The sequence below is a fragment of the Crocodylus siamensis genome, chromosome 15 (genome assembly GCF_052110815.1).
Source record: "Crocodylus siamensis isolate JL-2025a chromosome 15, ASM5211081v1, whole genome shotgun sequence".
Lineage (NCBI taxonomy): Eukaryota > Metazoa > Chordata > Crocodylia > Crocodylidae > Crocodylus > Crocodylus siamensis.
The window spans coordinates 40,363,406-40,385,140 of record NC_143409.1 but is presented as its reverse complement, the minus strand read 5'-3'; the positions used below and the strand labels follow the sequence as shown (position 1 = coordinate 40,385,140).

Below are 21,735 nucleotides of genomic sequence, written 5' to 3'. Positions count from 1 at the left end.
GCTGTCTGCTAGGGCTTGCTGTTTCACAGCTCCTGCCACTCTGCCTGCCCACCCTGCGCCCTGTGCCTGAGATGCTCATTTTAATTTTCACCAGCCAGCCAGGACCAGCCTCTGAAATCCAGGATTGTCCCAGCCAAACTGGGATGTATGGTCAATCTATCCTTAAACTAAAGCATTTACTGGGCAAAAGTAATACAGTAGGCAGAGTCCTTCTGCCCTCAAATCCAAGATGTTTCCATCAGGAAAAACAGACCTCTCTCTGTCCCATGCTTCAGCTCTGGACCTTTTCGCAAGTCTACTGTCCTCTCAAGGATGTCCCAGGCACCAAAAACAGCAGGGAGTATTTTCAGGGAGTTGTTTGGAATCCACTTGATGTGTCACCTGATGCCCAAAAGCTTGTCCAACAGCTCTCCCAACAATACAGTTGGTCCAGTCAAAGATAGCACAAAAATCCTCACCTCTACATTTCCTGGACCATCAGAACTACAACACTTTTACCCTACTATCATACAGGCCAATTAGCTCCTTGTTGCTTGGTGGCCCATTACACCCTAATAGGGAACTTCTGTGGATCTCCTCAATTCTGGGTCCAAATAGTTAACTTATTTTCTGAATACAAGATAATTAGGGAAACTGAGAGGCATGCAACATTATATCATGAATACATTTAAACCAGAAATATGACAACAAAACCAGAAGCTGTCACACCATCCAATATTACTGCTTGCTTGTCGTCACTTGTGTGGTCAAGTTGTTAGAGACATGACACAGGAGGACTGGACTGGAAGCAATCATTCCATTTAGGTTGTCTCAAGTCTAAATGAATCTTATATCCTACCCATACCTGCCCCAGTGCCTCATATTAGCACATTCTGCCCTCATCCCCCTTGTCCGCATCACCTAAGGTCATTGACTCAGATGACAACATAACCCGTTGCTCAGAGCAGGTTGTATAGCTTCCTACCGTGATCTGCCACTCTTGTGCCATACTTCGATGAGCCCCAGAACTGTTAAAATTGTTAATACGCTTATTGCTGGGCCCTGGGATTTGACAACTGCTGAAATGAAAGGGTCAGTTCACATCTCTCCGGTACTGTCTCAGGTCCTGTTAATGCAGGCAGACATCCGTGGGCCTACACTCGGTTCACACTGTCTTCTCAATTTCAGCAACTGTAACAGTTAAAGACTAACTTTTTTGTGGTACCACTACATACCTAGAGATTCTGAGTTCTGATCAGGCAAAGGCCAGCACACACAATGTCAGGAAAATCCATTTTGTTGGGCAATAGTTGGGTGTATATATGTGTGAGTGTGAAAACCAGGTTTTACCTTGAAATGGTGGCATAGAAATAGCAGGTCCATAATAAAAGCAAAGAAGAACAAATAGGATGCTTGTATTTTATGTTTTCCAGGCATGCCAGCTTTTCTGTATGGGAGAACACTCATCTGGAGAGTGGAGCCTGCCTCCAGGTAAACAGAAAAGCCTTGCTCCACCCAGCACAGAGCTGAGCACAGAAAGGCGTCGTAGCCCCAATCAAAAGCAAGAGAATTGAGAATGGCTTCTTGGCTGTCTTCTGCTGTCGACTTTCTCCAACATGCAATACCTTAGAAGCATTTACTTATTCACTGCAATGATGTCCCAAAAGGCACCAAGCCAAATTCTTGCCAGACATAATTCTGTTCTCGTCAGTAGAGTAGTAGTAGAGATGAATTTTCCCCCATCTGCTTACTCCCATGGTTAACAATGTTCTCAGATGGATCTTAAAAATAATGGATCAAGGAGAGGATTTAGAATATCTGTGGAAAACTGTAGATGTGAGGGCCCAGAGCCACGGGGCTGGACTCGATGCTCTCACAAGGTCCCTTCCAACCCTAAACTTCTGCGGCTCTGTGAACCTGTGGAAGGGGAAAAATCTATTAAGACTTGCCCTGCAGTTCCTGTGAATCATTGCTTTTCATAGGACACTTCCGAGTAATTTAACCCATCTAGTCTTAAATGTCCAGATGGAGGAACTTCAGCTGTTTGTCTGAGGAACCTATTGCACAGTCATCCCCTCACTGTCAGGAAGGTTTTCCAGATCTCAGTACAAGCAAACAGGTGTGCCAAATGGTATCATATGCTGCTGTGAGGTCAAAGAAAACAGTGCCTCTCTTAAGGTCCCTTTGAAAACTGTTTTCAATTAATGTTGTTAGTGCAAGTACTTGGTCACACATACTTCAACCTTGTCGGAAGCCTGCTTGATCGATACTCGGGGTGTTCTCCACCTCTGGGAGCATGCGCTGTAAAATCAGGCACTCCAGGACTAAAACAGACAGACAGCAATGATATTGGGTGATAACTTGACACCTGGTTTGGAATTTTTACCAGTTTTCCCAGTTTTAGGAGACCAATGACTTTTGACATGCGCCAGATATTCAGCAGCTTTCCCTTGCATATGGCCCTTGTAAAGAATTGGACCACCCAAGAAAAAGCACATGGGGCAAGGTGCTTCAGGAACTCAGGGGAGATGTTGTCATGGCTTAGGCCAGTGCCAGACCTGATGCTGTCCAAAACCTAGTTAAGGTCAGGAACTGTGAAAGGTTCTGGACAGTTTTTGGTCAGGTCAGCGTTAAACTAAACTACAGCAATACTAGCTACCCTGGGACTGAATGAAGGGCTTGCCAGAACATGGAAGCAGTGTTGAACATATGCACTTATCTCCCTAGCAGAGTTAGCCGTGTTGTAGCCAGGATGGTCCAGGGAACATGTGAGATATTCAGTTTGTTTGGTACTATCTTTTATTTCATAGTTTCACAGTTTCTAGGGTCGGAAGGGACCTGAGTAGATCATCTAGTCCGACCCCCTGCCATGGCAGGAAAGAGTACTGGGGTCAAACGACCCCAGCAAGGTGTTTATCTAACCTCCTCTTAAAACCCCCCAGGGTAGGGGCCAGCACTTCTCTTGGAAGTTGGTTCCAGATCCTAGCTGCCCTGACTGTGAACGAGCGCCTCCTGATATCTAGCCTAAATCTACCCTCTGCCAGCTTGTGACCGTTATTCCTGGTCACTCCTGGCAGTGCTCGGGGGAAACAATTGTCCACTGGGACTTCCCCAGTGCCTGCTGATCCCCCCCGACTAGTTTGTAACAGGCCACTAGATCCTCCCTCAGCCTTCTCTTCTGGAGGCTGAACAGGTTCAGGTCCCATAGCCTCTCCTCATAAGGCCTGCCCTGCTGTCCCCTGATCATACGAGTGGCCCTCCTCTGGACCCTCTCCATGTTGTCCACATCCCTCTTGAAGTGCGGCGCCCAGAACTGGATGCAGTACTCCAGCTGGTGATTGAACGGAGACCAGACATTTTGTGCCCCAAAGCTGGCCCAACACTTCTTTCAACTATACAGTCTGTCCAATAAAAATTCTATCAGCTGAATCTAGCTTCTTGTAAAAGGAGGGCAAGGTTTAGGATGAAGGAAGAACTTTTTCTTCTGGCTGGGACTGTGGAGATCTTGATTCAATTCCCAACGCTACCATGGACTTCCTGTTACTTATGCTCCTGAGTTCCCTCTGTGAGATGATTCCTCCTTTCTTCACAAGAGCATTGTGTAAATAAATCATTATATAATTAGGTGACAAAAATAAGGGACTCTTCTGCTGCATCAACACAAGTATGGATGCAGGTCAAGGTAATATCTCTTGTCATGCTGGCTGGTGGATACAGTTGACTCTAACCTGTATGTGAAATGTATGTGAGTGTTGTCTTCTACTGGAGAGAAGCTGCAGGGTTAGGTAACCAAAAGGAGGGGGTGGTATTGTTTGGACTATGTGACAAAAGTTACTTACCCCCTGCGCCCCCCCCCATTATAGAAAAATAATCCTTTTTGCAGTATGTAATTCTTCGGCAGTAGTAGTACCAGGGGCAGAATATCTGCTGTTCTTATGTATCCTTACAAGTTTTACTTTAATTGAATGCTGTATCTATTTGTTTTATGTTAACTTTTACCCCAACATAACTTCCAGGAAATATCTGCCTTTGACAGGGCACTCTCAACATAACCTCCAACCCACAAATCTATCTGAAATTGTTACCTGTTACGCTACCCATTAAAAGTCTGTTTCTTTATTTTGTGCATTCAACAGAACTCTCTTCATAGCTAGGTTCACAAGCTGCTTTATAGAGTCTACAGTTGCAGGGTTTCACAGTATGATTGCACAACAGAAGAGAAAAATTATTGTCAAAGAGGCTAAAGAGATTCAGGTCCCTCAATCTCTCCTCGTAGGCCCTTACCTGTAGGACCCTAACCATACGAGTGGCCCTCCTCTGGACCCTCTCAAGCTTATCCACATCCCTCTTAAAGTATGGTGCTTGAAACTGGACGCAGTACTCCACCTATGGCTTGACCAGTGCAGCATAGAGTGGAAGTATCACCCCCCTGGACCTGTTTGTGATGCACCTGCTAATGCATGATAAAGTGCTGTTAGCTTTACTGATCATTTCATCACATTGACGACTCATATTCATTTTGGAGTCAACTATGACTCTGAGATCCCTTTCTGCTGTGAGGGTCATCCACCACCCTGTGAGTGTGTTGGTGATTCCTTCTCCCTAGGTGAAACACTTTGCATATGTCCTTGTTAAATTGCATCCTATTCTGTTCTGCCCACTTCTCCAACCTGTCCAGATACACCTGGATTTGTTCCCTGGCCACTGGTGTGTGTACTTTACCCCATAATTTGGTGTAATCTGTGAATTTGGACAGAGTGCTCTCCACGCCCTCATCCAAGTCACTGATAAAGACATTGAACAGCACTGGTCCAAGGTGTGACAGCTAAAAATTGTGTTGAAGGTGCTTGCTGAACGGCGTGAGGATTAGACCAGATGTTTCTTGTCATTTGTTCATGTATTATAAGTTGGATGTTGCCGCTAAGAGCCTAATTAAAGTCAAAGATTAGTAAGGCCTTGTATGTAGTGAGGCCTAGACAATTTGGCAAGGCCTTGTAGAAGTAGTAGTAGGCTTTGTGGCACAGTTACAATTATCCTTATCAGAAGAATGCAAAAGCTTGTGCTGCTATTGGTCAGTCCTAAGAAGAATTGTAGTGAAAGAATCTGAATGGCTGTAAGTTATCAGCATAGCTCAGAAGTTATAAATTGGCTAGCACATACAGAAATCATTAGAAGGAAGATGCAGCTGTGTCAGAGAAGCTACTGATTTAAAATTAGCTGCTGACTTGGATTCGGCTGTCCCGTGGATCTTGAGGAGCCCAAGGACTCCTTCCCGGTACCCCTCGGACAGTGCAGATCGGGGACATCTGACTTCACTGAGCTTTATAAGAGAAGAACTTGTCACACATCAGGCATCAGAGGGGACTGCCAATAAGTTGCTGACATGAATTGTTATTGTCTGTCCTTGTTGTTTTGTTACTACGCGTAGTTGTGTTTTTGTTAAGTCAATAAACCTTTCTTGCCTTTTACTCCGGACCACACTGTCAATCCCGAACCCTCTGCTGGAGGCTGGGACACAAGGACCAAACCTTGGGGAACTCCACTGACCACATCTTTTCAGGTTGATGCCAACCCATCCACCACCACTCTCTGGGTGCATCCCATTAGCCAATTTGCCACCCACCCAACCATGTAATCATCTACCTAACAGGCGCTCAGTTTATTTATGAGACTAGGATGAAATGTCATATTGAAGGCTTTCTTAAAATCCAGGTAGATGACATCTACCTTGTCCCCTGCATCTAAGCATTTTGTGACCTGGTCATAAAAAGAAACAAGATTAGTCAAGTAGGATCTACCTGCTATAAACCCATGCTGGTTGCCCTTCAGCATTATTTTTCCTGCTGGACTCCCACAAATGTGATCCTTAATTGTTTTTTCAAAGTTTTTCCTAAGGATAGAGGTGAGGCTAACTGGCCTATAGTTACCTGGATCCTCCTTCTTCCCCTTCTTGAAAAAAGGGACCACACTGGCCCTTTTCCAATCCTCTGGGACCTGACCTGAGCACCAAGAGTGCTCAAACAGCCATGCACGTCTCTTTCTAGCCTAAGCAAGACTGTAAGACACTGACATTCAGTGTTGACTGACTTGGGAACCATGGGAGCAGTCAGTACTCACCAAAGGCCACAGCAACAGATACTTCAGCAAATGGACTATGACAACACACATTGGAAAGAATGGTTGGGCAAGTGGGGCACAAGCCCCAGGCACTGCTGAAATGGAGAGGGGGTAGAAAGGAGCTAAGAGGGTGCCTTACCGTCCCATCCCCTGTGTCCCTCCGTCCCCCTGCATATTCCCTGCTCCAGATCCAAGTCTGGCTTAAGCAGCTGGGAGAACAGATCAGCAGTGACAGCAACACAGGAGTATGTGTGTATACCAATGTTTTTTGCCCTTTGGCAGTAAAAATTAAGGTGATTTCCCCAGTACAAAACCTCCAGTAGCTTCTTCAGTACCGTGTGCTCCTGCTGCTCTGCCTTCCCTGGTGCCCAAGCTGAAGCTAGAAGCTAGAGCTGCTACAGGGTGTAGCGGGGAGGAAGGGATGGGAGAGTGCCTGAAGCACAGTCTGCCCTGTTATGCCTCTGCAAACACATGCCAGCTCACAAGAGAAAAATGACAGTCTAACGCCACATATCGCATAATTTGTGATTGCAAGATGTACCCAACGCATACAGTCAAACCAACACTGACAACATTTTCTCTGAAGAGTGGGAAGCGATATATTGAAGAATGACATAAGAGCAGTGGTCTGGGTGTTTCCGCAGCAGAAAGGAAACCGGTGTCTTGTAAAAGTGGTGTTGCTATGTTTTCTTTGTACTGTAGCACATAACCATAGAGAGTTAAATTCAGCACTATATCTGGGGATTTATATGCTCTGCAGATCTTTTGCTAGCCTTCTGCACCAAATAAATTCCATTGTGTAGGACTATGTGAGGCGCTCTAGTAAGGTTTATTTGTAATACTTTGGATCACCAAACAACTGAACCTGTACTTGTTTGGATAAGATCCTTTAGCCTTCTGACTGCTTTGACAGTTGCAGTGTAGTGGTAGGCTTGTGTCTGCCTGGATGGCATTACATGTGAAAGACCTAAGGGGAGAGGGACAGGGGACAACTCAGTCTGAACAAACCCTACATCTTTCCCTTAGCAGTCATTCTTTGCCATTGTGAGCTACAGGCATATTTGTTTAATGAAGCGGCAGTGAGCCTAGGCCCACTGAGAAAATGAAGAAGCCTTTCTCAGTTAGGGAGGCCACTAGATACATAACAAGAGATTCCAAGAGACTATAAGAGAAAACATAGATGGGAGAGTGGGTCAAAAGTTAATAACGAGTGCTCCAAGGGGGAAAACTAAGCAGAGTACTTTGGCTAGTGCCTGCTGCCCCTCAAAGAAGTCTGAGAAGCCAGTAGCTGCCACCCAACTGTGAGGAACAGGAAACTGAGCTGAATGGACCTGTGTTCTGAGCCAGTGTGATGCTTATGACGTCCAGACTTTCAATACTTTGGGTAAGTGGCTTCTCAGTAAAACCTTAGTTCTGGACTTCCAGGCATACAAACATTTAAGGACTGATAAAGTGCAATGATGTTTGACAACATTCTCTGAAACTTGTCTTCAGACTAAATCAATGTTGTTTGGGAAATCGGTAGTTGTTTTGAAAAATAGCCATTTCTAACTGGAACTTTAAATAATACTAACATGCAAAGCCAAATTCAGCCATGACAGGAGTACATTGTAAGTAAAGCCAGTCCTCTTAGGCCAAGTCTGAATTCAGCCATTAGACCTCGTGTGCAGGTTATAGCTTGGTTATGCACTGCCAGGACAGAGGTCCACATTCCCAGCTTCTTGGAAACTGAGCCCCTTTGTCAATGACCAGAGACCTGCTTACTGCAGTGATTGATCCCAGCAGCATGAATGGGGTGCACTACTCAGTGCAGAACTAGGAAGGTGCTAAGATGTGTTCAGTTCCAGCTGCTGCTGCCTGTCCAGGTCAATGCAACAGATCTAATAACTAACTTGCTCTCATACAGCTCCCATATGAACAAGAGCCTGCAATGATGAACATGAGCCTGCAATGTGATGCTGCAGCTAGTAGAGTGACCAAAATGCTGGCTTGCATCCATAGATGCTTCTCAAGCAAATCCCGAGACATCATTCTCCCCTTGTACTTGGCCTTGGTAAGGCCACAGCTGGAGTACTGTGTCCAGTTTTGGGCTCCACAATTCAAAAAGGATGTGGAGAAGCTTGAGAGAGTCCAGAGAAGAGCCACGCACATGATGAGAGGTCAGGAAAGTAGACTTTACGATGACAGGCTGAGAGCCATGGGGCTCTTTAGCCTGGAAAAGCGCAGGCTCAGGGGTGATCTGATGGCCACCTATAAGTTTATCAGGGGTGACCACCAGTACCTGGGGGAACATTTGTTCACCAGAGCGCCCCAAGGGATGATGAGGTTGAACGGTCATAAACTACTGCCAGACTGTTTCAGGCTGGACATAAGGAAGAATTTCTTTACTGTCTGAGCCCCCAAGGTCTGGAACAGCCTGCCATCGGAGGTGGTTCAAGCACCTACATTGAACACCTTCAAGAGAAAATTGGATGCCTATCTTGGTGGGATCCTATGACCCCAGCTGACTTCCTGCCCTTTGGGCGGGGGGCTGGACTCGATGATCTTCCAAGGTCCCTTCCAGCCCTGATGTCTATGAAATCTATGAAACTGTGTCTTCAAAAGAATTCCACACTTACATGTCCTCTCTGGAGCAAGCTGAGACAGCATGGAAAACTGTGTCACACACTCTAATGTTGCTACTTTAAGATCTCTGAATGGCAGCTTTCTGGGCTTGAAACACATAGATCCCAGTGGGACTCAGATTTCTGTCCTAGTTTCACTAAATAGGTACAACTTCTACATGTAGACAATGCCCCAGTTTAAATGTTTCCTTACTATCGCTCTCAGTTTGGAAGGTTTAAAGCCCACCATTTGATGTGCCCTACGGATAATTCTCTATCCAAGGGCATACAGCATCCTTGGATTTCAGTTTCAAAGCTGCAGTTTCTGGTTTAAACCTCACTCCTAAATCTTTCCGACAAACCTACTGCTTTGCAACAAGCCAAAGCATTTTTAGCACTTTCACTTTACAGGCTCTGTTCTTTTGTTAATTTTTATGGCAAGGTAGATATGTACTTATTACATTAGTTTGAACTTTCTTTGCGTGTGCAGTTCACTTTAGGTTTTGCTCTCTGCAGTAATGGCTGCTGAAGTTGTCTTCTGTATGATTTTAACAGTCTAGCTGCTTCTGGTGAAGACTTCTAGTGTAGATGACAAGTTTATTTCTTACTCATTGGCTTGGAAAAGCACGCTGTTGATTTCTCTTTAAATTTTTCTTAGTTTTAGGTACAACTCTTATGTTTTTCTGTTTTCCAGAGCTTACGATTCAGTAAGTATGCATGTTTTAGATCTTGGTGTAGATCATAAATTGACATCTAGGGGAGAGAAAGGAAAGTACTTTCATATTTAGAATGGTCAGAAAGAAAACTTACACAGAAGAATATTGAGAAGTGATTGGGGATTCCTGTCCATTTCCAGAGATTATTCCACATATAAGGGGAATTTAAAACTTTCACAAGTCTTCAGAAAACTTTGAAAATGCCCCAGGAAGGCACAGGGACCACCTGCGCAGCTACTGTATGGCTGAGTTGCCTGATGCAGTTTTAATTTCTATCAGCAGTAAGAAGACTCCAATCCCCTTAGCTGTGTATGGCCCTGGAAAGCTACAGAATGGTACCCAGCAATGAGACATCCTTCCCTGATACTGGAGGAAACGTGTGGCCACGAAATGATCACTGATCAGTTAGGAGCTGATAATAAACTAACCCAAGTTAAATTGAGGAAAGCTAGTTATAAACCAACATGTGTCCAGAGGTTTGCACTAGTTTAATTAAATGTATTAAATGGTGTAATTTGTTTTCAAACAAGGTCTCACAGGAGGCCAATTCCTCAGCCACAATGGCAGTTTATGCAACCTAAAACATTTCTCCCCACAGAAACAGAAATCCTTTTTTTTTTTACAAGCTGTGGGTATTTTAGAAACAAGCCTCACCATTCAGGTTTAATATCCCCTCAGATGTAACCAGTACTCATGGTTATTAGCATGCCCAGGTTTTATTTCTTTTTAGTACTGATATCGATTTTGCCATTACCACTTGTATAAAAAGGGGGAGTGCTAAAATTACAGTTTCTATTATTTGGAATTGACTCTATTTGTAATCCTCTTTAAATGTGACCTGGAAGAAGGCAGCTTGCTTTGACATGACTTTAGGCTGTAACAAAGTTTTTATTTTAGTGCTTCAGAGGCAAAACTGGACACTTGAGTACCCTGGGTGGCAGCGATGGACTTGGCAGTGCCAATGGCTCTGCTGCTTCCAGTAGTATCCAGGCCTGGAGTGCAACTGCTGCTGTTTGTGCCCCTGCCAAATTTGTGCCCCTCCCTCCCTTTATTACATTACTGTAGTGCTTATATACATGGGAAAACTTACAAGCATGGGTCAATTCCTAAGGGTCTGCACACAAGCACTTAGACACTAGCAATAATCAAATACAGGCTTCCCAAGATTTAACAGAGTACTACATATGATTCTAGGATGTATTATGAGCTCAGACCCTACTTGAAGGGCAGACACATCAGTTCTTCAAATAACACACTCTTCTACCAAAAATAGTTGTCTAGAAATCCTGTTACCTCAGCTTACTGCTTTTGCATCATTCACTAATGGTCCAGCCACTTGTGAGCCTGCCACAGTTCAGGTAACTGACGGGCAGGATTTCTAGAGGTCTCCTCCACTGCACAATATAAGAACAGGATTTAACTTTGGACTTGAAAGCACGATGTTTTTAGTTGATCTAAAATGTTTTGTTTGACCCACTCATCATGTCGGGATGGAAGTACCTGCTTATATTTTTGCACCATTTGTACAATTTATTATTTGATAGCTCACAAATACCTGGGCAAGGCAGAAATCATATTGAATGTACTTCAGACTTGTCTTGGGCATTTAGCTATGGGTCACTGCAGCTGCTCAATGTTTGCATTATGGCAGCAGTTGTGTGAAGTGCATTGCCTCAGGCCCAACAAGGGATAAGGCACTAATGAAATCCTTGCTTATAGTTGCATTAAACAATTAATTGCAGCTCACAGTTTTATGTCCAATTATTGCTCATTACTAAAAATCTTGAGCCTTTTCTTAAACATACGGAGTGGGGAGAGGGGAAACCTGTCAAAGCCTTTAGAAAAGAAAGTACAAGATTTTAATTTAGCATCCTTTATTGCCTTTCTACTCAAGAAAGGCCCTCGTTAGACACTCACTGGCAGTAACTTTGAGGCAAAGGGATATGGAGATAGGATGTAGCTGGAGTTGTTCTTTTCAGCTTTATTGCTAGAGAAACATAGATATAAATGGAACTCAAATCTCACTTTCCAGGTATGATTTAGGACTTGGAAGTCTGTTGTCTAGGGCAGTGCTGTTCATCTTAGTCTATGGGGCTCTCCCCAGGTCTGGAAATTTGGCAGAGGGTGAGTGGTTGCCATGTTAATTTGCCATTGTTCTGGATTAAACTGTGGCAATTAACTGCCCTCACACTCAACTGTGCTGGTGAACAGTGCTGTGCCGCAACCAGATCTGACTTCTGGGGTCACATCTGCAGACTAACTGCCCCCACCCTGTGCCAACCCCGCACTGGGTCTTGCTCAAGGACCAACCCTGTGCCATTCATCTAGCTTATGGGGCAGAAGGTTAACCACTACTTGTCTAGAAAAACCTTACTAACATAGGTGTCTAAGGGTTGTCTCTCCCCTCCATCACTGCATGATAGAAGGCTTTAGAACAGGTGTGTCAAACATCTGGCTTGTGGAACCACATCACCTGGCTCACAGGGCTCCTCCAGGGACCAGGACTAGGGGTCCACTATTGAATTCAGGGGGCAGAATCCTCCTGGAGATTTGTTTCAGGAGCAGAAGAGCAAACAAAGGCTATGTTGACTCAGCTGGATGAAGCCTGCAAAGAGTCAAGCAAGGTTGAACTCCCTACTCTAGAGATGGCTTGTTTTTGCCATGCATAGGTTTTATTACATGGTTAAGTACAGCTTTGCTGCTATAGTTGCATCCACACTAGAAGCAGTGTTATTTCTGTACAGCCTGGGTGCTTCTACATGAGATTTATTGTGCAGTTGACTAATTAGCTGTGCAGTAAAGGTCTAGACATTGACATATGTGCCCCCATTAGGCTGGAGTAAGCTAACTTACTCCACAGCAGGATAATACTTTTTGCTCTGGAGTTTATTCATGCACAGTAATAGCATGTGTGAACATACTCTAGCACTGACAGGATCTTAGCTGAAGCTCTGCTGCCATTGTCCAGACTAGAACAGCTAGAGGGATTCTCAAACAGGGTGCCACAGCATGCTGGGGTGTCTTGAGATCCTTTCAAGGGTGCAATGTGGAGCCATACAATGTTAGCTGTGGTTTACAAATTTGAGTCACAAGATAAGCCTAAAGATTTAAAAAATCCACAGCTGTGGCCTTTGAGTTCTTTGCAACGGAAAAAAATGTTCTATTATTGTTTTGTAGACAAAGAGTGAAAACCAAGAGCTGGTATTTTCCATGGGATGCTTCAAGTCCACCTAGGGTTGCCTTGAGTTCAGAAAGATTGCAGACCTTTTGAGTGTAGAGTCCAGCAGTGTCACAGTGGATCCATGAGATGCCAGCAAGCCATAGAAATAACAATTAGGACAATAAAACTCACTCTTTCTATTAGGATGTCCCCTTATTCCATTGGGTAGCTTCCAGCCACCATCAAAAGGAGGGATGTGGCAGCCCCATCCTGTTAACCTTGAACTGGTAATGGGCAACAAGCCAATACTCCGCAGCAGGAACGGGCGAAGTAGGCCCTATTTGATTTGGATTTGGCCCAAATCAAGGACAGTGATTCAATTTGTTGATTCAGATCACTGTCCCTGATTTGATTTGGCCAAATCCAAATCTGAAGATTTGATACTGATTCAGAGAATCAGCGATTCAGACACAGACACAGCTTTAAATGTTTTTCTACATAGTTCAAGGTACCAGTGTAGCTCATGATCACTGCAATGCTGAGGCAGATGGAGCAGCCCGTGGGCAGGAGGCGGGGGCGCATGTGCTCCATGGCAAACCCAGAAGTAGACCGGAAGTACTTCTGCTCCACTTCTGGCTCCACCAGGGAGCATGCTGCTCCCCTCCCCCGCAATGATCAGCTTCAGGAGGACGCCAGGTGCCCTCCCAAACCCAGGAGGCACCAGTCACTGAGCCAGGGGTGGGCCCAGCGGACCCGGAAGTGCTTCTGGTCCACTTCTGGGCCTCTTCCCGAGCATGCTGGGGAGCCCCTTGTGCTCCTATGAGATGCTCCATGCACCCCAGCATCACAGCATTCATGCGTCCCCTGGTACCTTGAGGTATGTAGAAAAAACATTTAAAGCTGCGTCTATATCCAAGTTGCCAAATCTTTCCAAATCTCTCTGAATCAGTTTGAAAAGTTCTGAATTGGTCTGAATCTCCACCAAATCAGATCAGGGACTGAAGCTTTGTGCAGCCCTACTCTGCAGGGGTAGCCAACCCACAGCTCCAGAATCCAAACTTGCAAGTCCAAATTGAGTAATGTGCTTGCTGCGAGCAGTTGTGTGATGTGATGTGACATGACATAATGGCTATGGAAGCTGGTCACTGTGTGCTTGTGCAAAGATTCAAGGAGAAGCATATTAACTTCTGAAGAGCCACATGTGGCTCCAGAGCAATGGGTTGGCTGCTTCTGTTCTAGAGGTAGGAGGAAATAAATAACTGAAATCTTTTGCTTGGTTAAACAGAAGCAATCCAATTTGTAACAAGTACCCTGCCAACTTTAGTTTCACTTAAGAGATTGAGGTGGACCTTTTGCTTTAGGTAGCAGGAATACCAACCATTACCTTGATTTTGTTAGGCTGTCCTATGGTGCAGTGTGGAGATTAAATCAGCTCCATCTCTTTTTTCCTAGGCACCCTGTGTCTCAATGACACCCTCCATTATTTCACCCTGACTTCTCAAATGCCATGCCTCTGCTTTTTAACATTAGTATATTTTTCTTAACCTCATAAAGAGAAAGCAGTGACCAGTATCAGTCAAGATACAGATTCAGATTTGGTCGCAGGATACTTCAATTTAATTATTTATAAGTAAAAAACAAAAGTCTACGTCTGCTTTCTCACCAGAGCACAAATATGGCACAATTCTTAGCAAGAAACATGCCCGCAGGTGAAAAATAGTACAATACGGTGAAATGGCTGGGGAAGGCGACAATTTTAAGCAAAGGTAAAAAAAGTAATAATAATAAAAATAATATTATTATAATAAGATTTGCACAAAATGTTATATTGCATGCTAAGCATCAGAAGGTATATATTAATTTCACCATTATTTTTCTTGTAATCACTCAAACTTATAGCTGATTATTACTTAGTAAAAAGCCTAACATTACTTAAGTTCTGTATAATAACTGAACAAGAGCCAGCATGAATATCAAGTTATATACAAAGTGTACAAAAATCCAACTCAAGTATAGGAAATTAAATTTCAGATTGGAGGCACAAGAGGGTCACATCTGCTCATCTTCAAAGGATGTGCAAGAGGGTCACATTTGCTCATCTTCAGAGGATGCGTCATCTTCTGTGGGATCTGGAGGGAGGGGGCGAGCTCTGTGAGGGGAAAAGGGTATATTAACTTTTCACAGAATCATAGAAAGTTAGGGTTGGAAGGCACCTCAGGAAGGTCACAGGTAATTCGGCCCCCTGCTCAAAGCAGGACTATCCCCAACTAGATCATCCCAGATGAGACTTTGTCTGGTTAGGTCTTAAAAACCTCCGAAGATGGAAAATCCACAACCTCTCTGGGTAACCTGTGCCAGTTTTTACTACCCTCCTAGTGAGAAAAGTCTTCCTAATATCTCACCTAAACTTCCCTTGCGGCAACTTGAGACCATTGCTCCTTGTTCTGCCATCTGCCACCACTGAGAATAGTCCAGCTCCAGCCGCTTTCACCCTTACAATCTATGAATTCCCTCAAATTCCCTCCCTTCAGGTAGTTGGAAGCTGCTATTAAATCTCTTCTCAGTCTTCTCCTTCTGTAGACTAAATAAGCCTAGTTCCCACATCCCGTCCTCATAAGTCATGTGGACTTTAAGTGGACTACCATGTACTGACCAATACTAGTCACAAGTTTGGGCTTTTCTTTTTTGTTTGTTTTTGAAGAGTTTTGACAATGCCTGTGATTATTTGTAACAGGTGCTCAACCTATTTACCCCAGAGGTGGGCTGGCTGGAGCCTGGTCCATCCACAGGCTAGATCCAACTGATGGGCCTGACTGCACAGGTACAGTGGGGCCCAATCAGGCATGCAGAAAAAAGGGGATGAGGCATGGCCTAGCCCTAATCTGGCCATGCAGGGTTTAGGAACTTGGCAGGAGGGAGGGGTGGTTGTATTAAAATTGCTGCCAGATTTCCCAACCTTTAGCGAGACCCACTGGCAGGATGTCATGGCTCCACTGGGGGTTGAGCACCTGTTTTTTTTAAAGTCTTCTAGGTATCAAATAGGAACCTTCCAATCAGTACAAGTACACAACTTTTTTTTGAAGCCTCATTTTAATAAAGCCTCAGGCTAACAGACAGCTAGCTTAATTTGTAGATTAGTCCAAACTACTACTCCAATTATGTGGTGAAGCTGTTTACACATGAATGACAATTAACTGGAATTAGCTGATTGTTCCAAGGGTAAATCAGATATCTTTTATTAGACCAGCTACACTTGGAAAGACCTGAAAGCTTGCAAAGAATCTTTCCAAGTATTTTAGTTGGTCTAATAAAAGATATCAGATTTACCCACAGAACCTATGAAAACCTTCTATGAAATCTACAAAACCTTGTCTGCTTATGTCCTTAGACCCACAGAGCTACAACCAACATCCCTGATTGTTTTAAGGCATAGCTGATTCTGATATTTCACAGGTACTTAATGTAGGACAATAGGCCTGTCTATCTGTAAAGTCTATGGTTTGCTGGGAGCCAAAACCCTCAAATTGGAATCAAGATAGCTGTCTTAAGGAGAGGTCTTCAGTTTAATTCAGGGCTCTTTCTGCAGCATATTCTCCACATGAAGGTTAAGACATTGTGCCTGTCTCATACTGCAAGACAGAGTATGATTTTAAGAGGCTCAGAGCCCTTTATCCCCCTAGGACACCTTCCAATTGCCCCCTCAAAGATATGGTCCCTAGTCTCACCCATTCTGCTCTTAGTTCTTGTTCAGGGACCATACTGCAACTCCCAGTTTAAGAACATAAGTTTTACTGCTAATCTTGTTACTCCTGAACCAGCAGCTGTCCAAAAGGATAGGAGTCTTTATAGGACAAAGCTTCACATTGCTCACTTAAAAAAAATCTTGGGAGCTGTTGCAGTTTGTAAGTGTCAGTTAAGGTAGACACACAGTAATTCAGATTTTGAAAAAAGAAAAAAAAAAAAACCCCAACAGAATAAGTCAACATCCTCAGACTTTGTAGAGCAGAAATTAATGATACAGGTACTCCTCACATAACATCATCCCGGTTAACACTGGTTTGTTATTACGTTGCTAATCTATTAGAGAACATACTCATTTAAAGTCTCACAATGTTCAGTTATAATGTTGTTTGGCCACTCCTGCTAGTAGGCAACTACTGTGACATAACTGGATTTGCTTAACATCAGTTCACTTAAAGTCACGTTTTTCCAAGAATGTAACTACAATATTAAGCAAGGAGTAGCTGTACATTAAGTTAGGGCAGTAGCAACACAGTTATTATACGAATCTGAGGATACCTAAAGTTGAAACAGATAATGGTAGTTTGTAATATGTTGGGGTTAAATGCATCTGTGTTAAAATAACACACAGGCTAGTGGGGCAAGCTGAGGCGTGTGACACACACAGAAAGAGTTAACTGCATTGGAGGTAGACCTGTGCATACCTCCCTGCTATGTTAGAAGGGAAAGGGCCATCAAGAGACAATGGACAGCTGAATACAGGCTTCCTGAAGACCAGTTCTTACTCTTTCTGGTCCTAAAGAGGCAACTCAAAGGGCACTAACACAAACAGGGAGGTGGCTGCTCCAAGGCATTGTAAATCCAGCATGTGGGAACATGGTTGGAGCTTTAGTTCAAAGTGGCCCACTGCCATTTTTTCAGTGGAGGGATGCTGATACACATGATGCTCAGACCCTTGTAATTAGGAGGGCTCAAGCACATCTATAAACGCCCAAAGGCAGTGCAAATAAACTATCTGGGGGAAACAAAAAGAGTGCTCCAAGGGGAAAAATCCATGAGAATAGGACTAATTTACCTAATTAACTTACTGTCACTTCATCAGTCTTTAAAATGCCACTGCAGGAGGTCAATTGATTAGAGACCTTGGTGTATTCACAAAGAAACTTTATAGATTACACTAAAAAGTGTGCCACAGGAAATCATTTCCCTCAGCCTCAAGCATGCTTTCTGGGTTGCTTTCATTTTAGCCCCCTTCCCACCCCCACACCAGCAAGTGATTTTCACAGAAACAGTTTTATAGTCAGTTACTACTCCATTAAGTTAACTCGTGAGCTGCAGTAAGTCACCCATCAAGTCTGTTACTCTGCATATGCACATCTGCAACAGAAGCAGTGAAGCCAAAAGAATGCCAGTTTTCATTTAGTGTTGGGGAAGCACTATAAGAGTAGAAGCAAGACAATTCTTTCAGAAGGGAGTAACCACAATTGCTTCATAACGGAACTCAACAAGTTTGAGAAGACAGTATAATGGGATAAAGTGTTTTTGGATCAATGATCCACATGTTAATTCAAGAGTCTACAATTCCCACATGGAAGCCAAGCAATAATTTTCTCCATAGAGAAGGTACCTAGTAATCCCATGGTTCAGGGCATCTATTGGTTATTACCAAAAGCCATGAAAGATTCCCCACAAAATGCCTGATAGGCTCCCTGCCGCTTCCTCCAAGTCAGGGCCAAACATTTGGTCTGCAGGCTGGATCTGGCCCATATCACTGCTCCATCTAGCCTGCAATGTTCCAAGTGCCAGGGAATTATAGGGGGTGGGGGATGGAAAGGAACCTACTGCAGAACCTGGGGCTGCAGTGGACACAGCCCTTGGTGACAAAGTGAACAAGTGAGGACTACACCACCACTAAATTGCATTCACCCTCCAGCTAGCTGCCTGGTCTACTGCCACAGCCCCTTGTGCCACCTCCACTGCTGCTTGCCCTACCACTGCTATTTTCACTTGCTCTGCAGATCCACCCTAAGGGACAAAGCAAATCTGACACCCCTACTTGAACACATCCACCACTGGCTCCTGCTTGCTGGTGCTTAAAAAGTTCTCAGGTGCCTCAGTGGAAAATACTGCTGTTCTGCTCAGGGATAAAACAATCACCAAGTTGGGGTCAGGAGGGAGTCTTTCCCCCCTCAAATCAGATTGGCCAGAATTGCAGGAATTTTTGCCTTCGTCTGTATGGTACAATGGCCCTCTTAGGAGTCTAAGAGCAGGCAGCAATTACTTCGCTACCCCTGCAGTGGCAGAGCATGGCTGGGTGCCCTAGTGTCCTCTCTCTCTCTCTTTTTTTTTTTTTAAACAGTTTGGCACACTAGGGAGTTTTCATTTGTGGTGTGCAGAGGGTAAGCGGATATTATTTTTAAGGACTCTTTGGATATATAGTTACCTACAAAATGCAGGGGACTAGAGTGGACTAAACAGTTCAGGAGGCCACTTCCAGTTCTGTGCTTCTAATACTTGCTTATCTAGCACCATGAGGGAGGTCAGGCTTCAAGAAACACTGCTACTCAGTCTTCTCCCTTGATCTGAGCCCAGCAGCTTGCTTGCTGGCCAGTTTCCATTAGAAAGTTTTAATCCAAAGACTACACCAATATCAGACATCTGTTCTTTATAAGCAAAGCCAGGCCAAGAATGACCGTATCTGGACAGTCGCACTGTGTTGGGCTACCAAGTCTGAAGGGTGCAAAAAACCTGTGAATCAAATGAAAAGTACAACACTGAACAGCGTTTCCTCCACTACACTTCTGAAACAGCAGCAGAGTCAAGCCTCCCACCTGCGGCATAGACATGTTACAAAAATTTCGGACGCACACAGGGGTACAGCGTTCCAACAGGTGAGCCATTTCAAATATCACAAGTTCTTTATACCCACTCTCTGATCTTGGTTGTGATGAACACAGCCTTGGTCTTCCTTCAACCTATTTAAAACTCCTACAAACATCTTCCATAACATATTCCTTTGAATGATGCCACTGGCTTTTAACACAGAGGAATAGGAAAATCAGCACTCTTAAATACATGCATTGCAAACCCTCTAACCCTGGTCACATCCATTTCGCCATAATATCCATTTCTTTCACAGTCAGTCCAATGCCACGGTCTATTGCCCCCCTACTGCCCCCCACCCCGGCACTGAATTTTAGCAGACTTCCCCATGTTTTATCAGAGGACCATCCACACTGAAATCTTGCAAAAGCCACCAGAAACAAGAAATTATCTCACTTGAGGTAAGTAGCATGTATGTTTTGTCCCCAAAAAGGGAAAAAATAATATCACTAGAAGGAACAGTATCAAATCCAAGCTCAGAAATCTCTCTCCCCTCCAATCTAACCCAAGATTAGAGATAGTTATATCAGGTGAAGCAGCTGAGACACTCTGGAGTCTTTCCAGAAGAGATTAGGTACAAAGTTAAGGAAGTACTGGACAGAGCAGGCAACCCCAGCAGAACAGAAAAAAGTTGCATCTGTTTCTATGACCACCACCGAGTCAGCACCTTGAAAGCTTTTTGCAAATTTCAGGTCACATGCACTCTGTGCACTGATTTCAGAGCACATAGGGTTAGGAGTTGAGCCTTGTACACTCACACCTTCAATGCTGGAATAACTAGCAGGGAATAAAACATGAAAAATAGATGTCATCATCTGTTCATGGTCTTCTCCACAACCTAAGGATGCAGGAACCTGTGCTTACTTCTTAGACGATCGTCCTATTCCGCTGCTTCCTGCCTCGTCATCCAGTACCTGGTTCTCTTTCCTTGAAGAGCCTGGCGACTGCCTGAAGAACTCTCCAATCCCTTTCTGCCAGGTTGGGATGGGCCTCATGCATACCGGATTGCCACCGGCATACTTGCTTTCAACTACAAGGGAAAAGTTACTGAGCTGGCCAGCCAGATGATCCCCACACATTACGTGCATGAACTAACTTAGTGTCACCCTGTGACAGCAATGCTGCACCCAGGGGGACCAGCCTGTGGCAGCACCCCCAACAAGCACTGTGCCTGATGCTCAGGCCTGTGCTAGCTGCACCTGCACAGTTTCACTTCCCGCCTTCAGGGCTTCACTGCTGACCTTGAAGCCAGAAGCCTCCCGGGGCTCATGGCTTCGCCAGCTCATTGCCCAGCCACAGCCTGGAGGCAAACCCCTCCTGTCAGGGCACCGGCCCTAGAGAGACATGGCAGGGACTGGGCAGCACTGTCAGGGATGCAGCTGTCACCTGCCTCTGGACCCAGCACCGCCGCACCAGGCCCTGGAGGCTGCAGGCAAGGGGCACTGCCCAGAGGGGCCTCTGGCTGGACGAGGCCAGGCATCTAATGTGGGTCACATTAGGTGCCAGTGAGGGCAGCTCCTGGCACTCACAGCCGGGATCGAGCTGGAACCTCCAAGGTCCATGTTGGCCATGACCCAAACTGCCTTGGAGGGAACCAAGTCAGCTGCCCCTTTCCAGTCTGTCAGGGCCCCTCACTCTGCTGCCACCCAGCTCCCCCACCCCGGGCTGGGGTGGTGCCGTCCTGCCCCCACCCATCTGTGCACGACCTGGGAGCGCGCACACCAACGCCGCACCCCCGGGAGGATCGGGTTTTTTTCTGTTTTTTTGCACCGGTCCTGGAAGCACTGCAATACCAGGTCAGTGCATGGAGTGGATGGAGCACGTGCCGTCCTGCCCCCTCCCCGCGCGGGGCTGGAAGAACCCACACCACGGGGGAGGGGTCGTTCCCTGCCCGGCACCTGCCACCGGGCCGTTACGGCGGCCGCGCGGGCCGCACTCACCGCGCTTGGCCGGAGGCGAGGAGCCCGAGTTGACGCTGCTGCTGGGACCCAGCACCTTGCGGGGAGCGCGGGCGGCCACCACTGCGGGGAGAACACAGCCGTTAACGACCCGCTTGGCCTCCCGCCCCGGACCCGGACCCGGACCCCCGCCCCAGGCCGCACCTTTGCGATAGGCGCCGCCGGCCCCGCCGCAGCCCGCCTTGGTGCGCACCATACCGGAGCGAGCGCGCGCTGCCACGGGCCGGGCGGGAAAGAACGCGCGCCGCGCGCCCCCACCCCCGGGGCCCTGCGGCAGCCTTTCCCGCGCACCCCGCGGCTCGCTCCCATTGGCTGCAAGCGGGATCCGAGCCGACCAATCCCCGCCGCGCCCGCGGCCTCATGGGCGGGGTTTGCGCGGGAGCTGGGTGACGGGGCTTTGCCCCGGGACAGGCCTTTCGCCCTGGGCTCCTGCCACGGAGCTGTCAGGGGTGATGCAGCTAATTGTTCTTCCAGCCTGTGTAAGCGAGTGTCCCAGTTTATCTGATGTGCGTCGAAACCCGGAACAGTGAGCTCCGAATTACACTCGGGACAACAACCCCGGATTAGTAAACCTGGGA

The 21,735-nt window shown here is 45.7% G+C and overlaps 1 protein-coding gene across 1 annotated transcript; it reads right to left on the bottom strand.

Moving 5' to 3' along the window:
* Positions 1–14,169: 14,169 nt before the first annotated feature.
* On the bottom strand, positions 14,170–21,459 carry PCLAF (PCNA clamp associated factor). Its single transcript, XM_090029334.1, has 4 exons — positions 21,302–21,459; positions 21,140–21,220; positions 20,064–20,229; positions 14,170–14,724 (listed from the first exon to the last, which is right to left on the bottom strand). Exons 1-4 carry the CDS (start codon positions 21,351–21,353, stop codon positions 14,661–14,663), a joined length of 363 nt encoding a protein of 120 aa, XP_089885460.1. The 5' UTR covers positions 21,354–21,459; the 3' UTR covers positions 14,170–14,660.
* Between the last annotated feature and the right edge of the window lie 276 nt (positions 21,460–21,735).

What these genes read in the sequence shown, in the direction of transcription:
- PCLAF (XM_090029334.1), bottom strand. Translation starts at nt 21,353, where the DNA reads ATGGTGCGCACCAAGGCGGGCTGCGGCGGGGCCGGCGGCGCCTATCGC. An exon ending in CGGCGGCGCCTATCGCAAAG is followed by an intron (nt 21,221 to 21,301) that starts GTGCGGCCTGGG and finishes TTCTCCCCGCAG; the next exon opens with TGGTGGCCGCCCGCGCTCCC. An exon ending in ATAGGACGATCGTCTAAGAA is followed by an intron (nt 14,725 to 20,063) that starts GTAAGCACAGGT and finishes TTCCCCTCACAG; the next exon opens with AGCTCGCCCCCTCCCTCCAG.